The sequence below is a fragment of the Egretta garzetta genome, unplaced genomic scaffold (genome assembly GCF_000687185.1).
Source record: "Egretta garzetta isolate BGI_Z169 unplaced genomic scaffold, ASM68718v1 scaffold114, whole genome shotgun sequence".
NCBI classification, from domain to species: domain Eukaryota; kingdom Metazoa; phylum Chordata; class Aves; order Pelecaniformes; family Ardeidae; genus Egretta; species Egretta garzetta.
In genome coordinates this window covers 570,606-579,763 of record NW_009259317.1, presented here as the reverse complement: position 1 = coordinate 579,763, position 9,158 = coordinate 570,606, and the positions used below count along the sequence as shown (strand labels likewise).

Below are 9,158 nucleotides of genomic sequence, written 5' to 3'. Positions count from 1 at the left end.
ACCGTTGTTAATGGTTGATCTATAGTAAAGAAATCCGCTTGGGGCTGTATCCCTTCAGCGGGTATTTAGTTTTCTTTGAAGGAGCTTTACAGGAGGATTTGTAGCGAAAGAAGATGTGTGGGGGTACACCAAAAGCTACAAATGGCACAGGGGGACAAATAGAAAGAGCAAGAAACAGCAACGATGTACCACTTGGAAATAATCTCTCTTGTACCAAATTGGATGAAAGGATTAGAAAATCTTTGAGAGACCACAATGTCAGCTGTGTAAGCAGAGTGACTAGACGGCTGCAAAACAGGTATGCATGTAACTTTTTCGATATATATGGTTTTTGGCAGAGAATGGATGTTTTTAGTTGATACTAGATTTATAATCATGTGCCTGAATGGCTATTTTGTAAGTAATTGGAAAAGTTCTATTAGAAGATTATTCTTCCTGATGATGCTGACTGATACTCCAGAAAGTCTTCCCTGTCTACATTCTGGACTCTGATGTAAGATTTATGTATATGCAAACTGAGGTATGAAGGGTAATTGCCATTCTTTTTCAGTTAAGGTTAAATAATCTTGCCTTCTTTTTCTAGTTTTCTAATTAGTTTCCCCTCTTGTTTTTTTGCCCCCTCTTGTGTTAGTTGGTTAAGTAGTAATAGTTTGCGGAGCAGGCAGGAGAGAATGCTGTGAAGTTGGGGAAAAACGGAGAGGGGAATCCTCTGCTTTACTTGTAAATGACCTAGATCAAGCATGACATCAAAGTAATCTGGAGTATAAATAGTGTTTCTTTGACTTCTTTGTGGTGGATTTCAGGTGTGTGCCAGCATGTCTCCAATGTCTGAGTCTCTACTGCTACATAACTGTGTTGAAAATATGGTTCAGGGCAGCTTTTTCTAAATTCTAACACCCAAGGGTGTTAGAATAGTCTACATTCAGGATCACTGGTCTAAGAAGCAGAAAAGAATAGATAGATATACAAGTTTCAGCCTTTTTATTTCTCTAGCCTATAGATGTTGCACTGAAGTAGTGAGTGGTTAGTCACTTTCCAAAATGCTTTAAGGTCAGCTGAAGTAGTTTTTGAACATAAATAAATAGGTCACTCTTCAGTTATTGCATGCATGCTGATTATTATAAATGTGCTGATTATTATAAATGTGAAGTAAGAGCTTTCTTTGTAAAGATCAGGGTTTGGAGATCTATATTAACTGAAAATACTGATTCAGGACAGAATGGGGCAAACTACTTGTGGCTTTTTCCCAGAAACAAATGAGTCTGCTTTCCTCTAGGTAAGAGAGATCTCCTTGCCTCCATGTCTCGTATCTGTAATGGAAGAAATGTTGAACAAGCCAAAGGAAAGTAGCTTATATGCCAATGTAAGACAAAATAAAGCAAACTTGAGCTTAATATGGAAACTGAGGAGAAAACTTGCCAGGATATCTGTAAGCTCTTCCAAACCTGTGGCTTTCTTTCAAAAAAAAAAAATAAAAATCCATAGTGTTTTAGTACCTTTAGTAGACTGGGTTTTAGTGTTGTATGAATGTAGACCACTTGATTTTATTTACTTGTTTTGACGTGAAGGTGATGTTTATTAGTTCTAGCATCTTCCAGATGCAGGAAAGATCTGCTCTGAAGGGAGTAATCACATTGCCTCTTCTTCCTTTGCTTTCTGGCATCATGTTCTTGTCCTTTTTACCTTTGTGCTGGCCTTGGCCTTTCTAGTCCTTCTGGAACTGGCTCCCCTTAGGGAGTCAGTTCAGCTCAGTAAGCAGGCATAAAACTGACTCGGGACCAAGAAAACCCAATTAACATTCTAAATAGCCTCAATACTTATTTGAAGTGTATAGGGAATGTTTTCTTTGTGCCCTTTCCTAAAGGTATATAGCTCCATGAAGTGTGTTGGTGTAACTCATGCTGCCACCAAGAGGTGGAGGTTCCGTTGCCTCCTACTTCTTCCTTCCTTTTGCAAGCTGCATTTCTGATCCACTTTCATTTGCTGGGACGAACAGCAGCTGCTGCTGCAGAGAATTCTGTTAGTTTACAGAAGGGTCCAGCAATTACCAGAGCACAAATGAGTAATAGGAAGGACCACATAGTTACAAAAAGGGAAAAAGGATATGTGGGGCTTTTATTTTTGTGATCAAATAAGAAAACATTGTGTTTGATCAAAATAGCACATTTAACCTGAAATATGAACATCTGTGCAAGCTCATATTAGTTCAGCTAATTTTAAGAATATGCAGGACCTGGCATAATGCATTGTTTTTAAGCCAAAGTGAAATGCTTCAGTTAGTGGTCAGTCTGTCCACTTCCTTACCTTTCTAGGGTGTAAAGTTATTAGAAGCCTGTTTTGTCATTTTGTAGTACACTGACACTCAGGTGGCTTAAAAAAAAACTTACCATATTTTTTTAGGTTTATTTCTAACATTTGTTTTATAAGTCACTTAGCAATATGTATTCCTTCAGCACAGATCTTGTGTCATTTTGTTCATTAAGTAGTTCTTAAACAGGAATTGAACCTGTAAGGTCTGTCTTGTATAAGCAGAATGAGAACATTTTTATATAAAGGGCGCTAAGGCAAATGATGTTTCAGTTAGCATTTAGCAAAACTTATTTTTGAAGGGTTTTTTTTAGCTGACTGAAAGAAGCAACAGTATTTATCCAAAAATAGTGATTGTAGCACATTTATTCTTGCTAAACGTTTATAAGGGATCTGTAGCTTACCCTGGGGATTACGTAGTTTTGTTATCAGACGTAACACTTTCGGTAGTAGGTACATATGCCAAACTACTTGTGTTATATAACTCTCGCATAGCTTCCTTCAGTATTTACATTTGGTTGGGTAAGCTGGTTTTGGGCAGAAACAGAGAAAAAGCAAACCATGAACAGTATGCCAGTTTAGATTTTACCAAATGAGTGTAAGGAAAACAACTGAGTCTTGAGATGTGAAGTAGGAGACTGTCAGGAGCGGTGGTGAAGAGCTAAAAGGGCAATTTTGATATGAATAAACATCAATATTTGTTATAATTGGACATGGAGTAGACTGTTAGAATCTCATAATGTGGTGCAGCTGGAAAATAAGGGGCTTTTTGTAAGTGTGGTAAGGGTTTGCTTTCTAGTCCCAAAGTGGAAGAATTAATAATTTAATTACAGAATTGTCAATGAAAAATAGAAAATTCAGTCTAATAATGTGCAAATTCTGCTGCAAGCTTTTCACATAACACTTTCAGAATCTTCTCTTTCCCCATTCTCTATCTCCCACAAATGCATTGTGAGGATTTTTTTTGTTGCCTTAAAGTTAACATTAGTTCATACTGTGGCCTTGGGAGGAGGGGCACAGGGAAGAGTCTTATCTCCTTCATTGTTTATTTTTGGAGGATAGAAATATATATCCCTTGGTCAAACTTTGGTGGTTGAAATTGATTAGTGAATTAACAAATAACTGGGCAAGGTGAACTTGTATGCATATAGGTTGCCTGTGAGCATAGGAGCCTTTTTTCCTTAGGAAAAAACAGGCTAAAATAGTTCCATTGCATATTTTGGATATTTTGGTCTTACTTTTCTAGAAACAACTGATGGAAGAGCGCAAGGGCTCTTTCTCTTTTTACTCAAACCCTTAAGCTGTTACTTTCTAACATCTAAAGGAAATGTTAAGCTATACAATGCAGAAGTGTGGTGGGTTTTTTTCATTAAATGTAAGGGAATCTTATCTCTTTTTCAAAAACTATATGTGAAGAAGAAACAAAAAGCAGCACATGCTTATTTAGCAATGCTGAAAGGCAAGAAGCTGATATTAAGATAAGTAAGTAATGGTTTGGGGGTTTTGCTTTTATGCATGTGAAAATGGAGCTGAGGAATGAGTCTGTGTACCTGTCTGCATTCTTCAATGCTGTGGTTTTAGGAAATGATTGGATACTCCTGCGGTCCCTGTTTTGGGGGCTGTATGTTAAATAAGCTGACTTAAACAGTGAAGGGTGGAAATACTGTAAGCTGTCTGCTCATCACCCCCGGTCATCTGACATCACTTGGGCCTGGTGTTAGATTCCACGTCAAAGTAAAGAGACTACGGGTTTATATGCCTGTATAACTTGCCCATATATATGCTAGATCTTATCAAATCATGTTTTAGTAGGATGGATCTCTTCTGTAATGGGTAGGACTGCTGCAGGAACTGCATCTGTGTTCTGGGTAGTTCAAAGACTTCATTAAAGCACAAGTTTGATGTTTGGTTAGTATTGTGAAAAGCATTATCTGAAGTTACTTCCCTAGATCTGGTCTATTAGTCACATAAAGCTCTGTATGATGGACTTCATGTAACTTCTTGGCTCGTTGCTGCCTGGTACTAGAATCTGAAGTTCTGAAAGATTGCAGCACTCTAATTCTAGTGTGCTGTGTGGAAAAGACACCTCAGCAGGCTGTTAAATTGGCTTCTACGTCAGCATTTGTTATAAAACAGAGTTCACATCTCACTCAGAAGTTGGCACCACATGAACAACATGAAGTTTGCTTTGGTGCAGAATGCAGGAGTTCACCTGTTCATAAGGAAGCCTAAATTCATGCAACACAAGTATTGAGCATGCTTTTAGCATCAGTGGGCAGATGCTGGGCTGGATTGGCTCAATCTGTGCCTGAAATGAATCTCTGTTTAGACTTGCAATCCTGTGGTCTGAACTGCAGATCCTGCTGTGCCAGTCCTGGAGATACATAAAGCATTGCTCTTGCATGCAATTTAAATTAAGGCCATAGAGATGGACCTTTTATTTGTTGTTGAAAGGAGGGAAGACCTGTGGCCTTTTTAAGAAATCAGCATAGCTACTTCAGGTATTGACTGTTGCAGGAAGTGTGTAAGTAAATAGGTGGCTGTATAACCAAAGGGGTAGCAGAGTATCTGGTACTGAAGAGCACTGGATTCACGTGGCAGACTAGGATGAAGTCTTCTGGTGGCTCTGACTTCTCTTGCATTCTGTATAACTGGATTTTGTAATAGCATTGCACAGGCAGTGGGCTGAGGGACTAGTAACAGACTTTTAAAACAGATGGTGTAGTTGCAGCTCTCTGTATATGTGAGGTGTGTAGGATCTTTGTTGGGCAACTATCAACAACGGTATCGGGTCTGATCTCATGCAGGTTAACTTAATGCTGTGACTCCCTTTGAAAGGGAAGGCTTGAAAAGAAATCTGCCTGGCACTGCAAGCATTTTGGAGGCAACATGTTACAAACACATCAACAAGTTGCCTTACTGTTGATGGCAAAACAGCCTTTAGCATTGTTCCATGATCTGGCTTTGATCTGTACTGGACCCTTGTATATTATGTACGTAGAGTATGCTTGTATCAGAGTACCTTACAGTAGAGATGGGTATCTGGCTAATTCTGTCTCAAGGTATTTAAAAATAGAATAAAACCTTCCAGATTGATGAGGTCTTTCAGCTTTGAAAAAGGTGCCTATTTAGGCTTATTTTTCGTTCCTAGCTACACGGAAAGGAGAGTTGATCTCTGAAATGCAAGATGAAGCACAAAGAAGAGATTAAGCTGGCTTTACTTGGAATGATTTTAAATTTGCAAGTCTCTGTGCTCCTAAAGCAGTTGCCCATGGTTACCTTACTGACTCTAACAGGAGTTGATGGTGTTTACCTCACTGTTGATTTATGGCTGTTAACAGGGCATGGGATAAAAGAAATGGCTTCAGAAATCCTTGTCTTTCAGCTGTATGGAGTTTCTGTGCTCACCTCTCAATTCACCTTCCTTCTCTGTAGGGCATAGTTTGGGAAAATTCCTAAATGAAACATCCTCTTGGGTGGGAGATCTGTGTGGCCTTGACTGAATGTCATGTTATGCAATTTGTTAAACCAATAACTATTAATAACAGTTGTACTCTTACCCCCTAGATCCAGGTCAGGGATGAGGCAATATGACTGAGCACCACTGCTTTATGCAGTAGTAGGTTTTTTTCCCATTAATTCCAGCTTGTCAGCTATGTAATGAAAAGTATTTCTGTAGCTGAACCTGAAGCCAAGCAAACCTCCATGCTCTGGTGTGCAGACCGACTCCCTTTGGAATTAAGAAATAGTCTTGTGCCATCACAGCTGTGATCAGTTGTGCTCTTCAGCCTCCTGCTGTAGGTCAAGGAGGCAAGTCGTGTGCCATGGTGTATCTCTCAGGAACAGGCAGATTCTGGCTTGAGAGAGTTGTTTTGCTTCAGGATGAATCTCGGTGGTATCTTGGTTTCATCTGCTAAATGAGTTTCATCGTAGTCAGAGGTCAAGTCTCAGTAATATATGATTGTTCTGTAAACCCTGAAACATCTTGGAAAAGAAAGGGGAAAACTAATGGAGCAACACAAACCTTGTCTTTCAGTTAGAGGAATTAAACTTCAGAAAAATCATAATATATTGACAGGAATAGGTCAAAAGGAATTGGGTTTGTGGTGTTTAGAGGAGAGAAGGATGAGGGAGGGTGTAAGGCTTGAGCTTGTGGAAGGCTGTAGCAAAGAGGATGATAATCTGTTGGTTTACATCGCCACTGAGAGAATTCCATAAAATACTACATCTACCTTGCAATAAGGATGGTCCAGATTGTGTATGGAGAAGGGAATAAATTTAGTAGTTAAGCCCTGGAGCAGATTGCTGAGACAAAGTTTTGTGTTACCTTTCTGGAGAATTTTGAAGAAAGGTTGGATGAGAATGGTCTGGCTGTGCCTGCCTGTGTATCAGTGACACTGGGCTTAGATGCTCCTTTGAGTTCCCTTTGGGTCAGAGTTCGGTGATTACATCCTGATTCTTGTAAATGCTGAATAAAAGATGTATTTGCTGAATACCTGTTTCTTCACTTCAATAACCCTGCAAAGTAAGCATGCTATTTTAACATCTTGTGTTTATAATCTGCAGCTGGTCCTCTTCAGAGTTTGACTTGAATGAAATCCGCCTGATAGTTTATCAGGACTGTGAGAGGAGAGGCAGACAGGTCTTATTTGATTCCAAAGCAGTCCGCAAAATCGATGAAGCTGTGGTTCAGGTATGAAATGCTAATTTTGCTTTTGTCCTACTGCTCTTTTGTTTTCCTTCCTGAAAGCAGGAATTTTAATATGATGGTGTCGACTTCTAATCTTGTGATCTTTCACATGATCTCGATTCTGTGATAGCTGCAACAAGACTCTGTTGGATTCCAAAAAGCCTATGAACACATATTTGGTATTTATAAATATGGTATTGAAACCTAATAACTTAGACATGATTTGCTTTCAAGCCAAGCAAACTATACCCCTTTTAACTGAGTATTTCCTCAGCCTTTTTAATGTCGACTGGGATTGCATTTTGTTGTTAGCCCTGGTTGTGCAGTCCCATTGTGATGTCTAGCATGTCTCTACATATGCTTGTCTTCCTTTGGTGTTTGCATTAGTAAAGTTGTTGGCTTTATGTGAATTAAAACATCTCCACTATGGCTAGCCATGCCATAATGTGTAAGACTGACACATGGCAATATATGGCCACGTAGGTTTTGCTGACGCATGTAGAAGCAAGAGTAGATGCTGTCAAGATACATCTCCACTATGGCTAGCCATGCCATAATGTGCAAGACTGACACATGGCAATATATGGCCACGTAAGTTTTGCTGACACATGTAGAAGCAAATTCTTTGTGCTGCTCTCCAGGCACACAAATTGTGGAGCGATGCTTCCAGCAAACTTAGGTGGTTTTAAGACAAGTAAAATAATAGTATTTTCTGTTTTGTGGTCATTTTGGTGGTGGTTTTTTTTTTTTCTACTAGCCCTGTGTTTCTCTTCTATGTTGAATTATTACATTTTTTGTTTGTTTTGAGGCCTTTTGTAGCAACCAGCAGCTTCAGCCTGTCAGACAAGCATAGTTTATTGTAGAATCACTAGCTATGTACAAATAGTTGTGACTTGCAGAAATGACTTATGAAGATGCTTAAAACCCAGCAATCTCTATTTCAGTCACACTGCAAGTATGCCATTGTGCCAAATCAGTAAGACTAATCAGCATCATCAGCTGATGACTGATCATCTACTTAAGAGGGTAAAGGGGTCAGACTGGTCTGCTAATCTTGCTCCCCCTCTCCTACCTGCCCCCCTATCAAGGTTGTTACTTTGTATCTTAAAGTTGGTTTAAAACAGACAGCAGGTGAGGAAGAAATATATTTCTGGCTTCATTTAAATACCCAAATTATTCCACTTGCTTTAATACTTTAAACTAAAAGTTAACTGCAAAATATCCTATCAGAAACTCTATGCAACACTGACATAAACCGGATTATATCCTCCCTCGTAACACATGATACAAGCTATAATCTGTTTTCTAGCCAGATACTAATCTAGGTTAGGTGCCCTTTTAAAACAGGCAAAACATGCAATAGATGTTAAGTGATCTCGAATGTTTGGTCATTCGTTTGGTATGTTATCAAACAGTGAGTCTAAAACTTGATTCCGTTAAAGTTAAGGCAAAATTATTCTCAAGCACAGTCCTGTTTAAAATCAAAGTAAGTGTGTGTGTGTGTATACTGTGCATTTATACGCACAGTCCTGTTTAAAATCAAAGTAAGTGTGTGTATACTGTGCATTTATACATTCTCCTGAAATACAGTAAAGCTTATTCACATTGACTATTCCAACGCATGGTTTGTCTTTTAAAGTATGCAATAAACTTAACTTGGGGAACTAGCAGGTCTGTATTCCATTTAACCATATGCTTTTTTAATATACTGCATTTCTTTTCAGTGTTCTTAATCTAATTTCCAATTCTTTCTGCAGATGGCATGTATTGGACCACCCTTTCCTTAGGCATTTTTTGTCAATAGTTCATTAAACATGTGACTACTGACATTGGTGCATTTCTAAACCCCTAATGACAGTCACATTGGGATTAGATAAGCAATAACACATAAAGGAAAAACTGCACAAAAGGAATGCAAATATAGGATAAAATATACAGGTCCAGGATTTTACTTTTTTTAACATGCTAGTAGGCTTTTTTTAAAATCTGGAAAGGAGCTGTACTGTCACTGTAGTTTAAATTCTACTTTTAAAAAAATGACAGATCATCTACTCCAGCTTTCTTGGCTTGCTGTTCTTCTGCATCTTTCCTTTTGCCCATTTCATCATCTTGTCATTGTGACTTGGGTATTCTAAAATTTGCTACAGTTATTGCACTGTAG

General features: G+C 38.6%; 1 protein-coding gene across 1 annotated transcript in view; it reads left to right on the top strand.

The window, feature by feature from the left end:
• The first annotated feature begins 113 nt into the window (after positions 1-113).
• Positions 114-9,158, top strand: part of FNIP2 (folliculin interacting protein 2) — a 32,982-nt gene continuing 23,937 nt past the window's right edge. Inside the window, exons 1-2 of the mRNA XM_009636467.1 lie at positions 114-298; positions 6,874-7,000. Coding sequence (XP_009634762.1) covers positions 114-298; positions 6,874-7,000 — 312 coding nt within the window. The remainder of the gene's footprint in view (positions 299-6,873; positions 7,001-9,158) is intronic.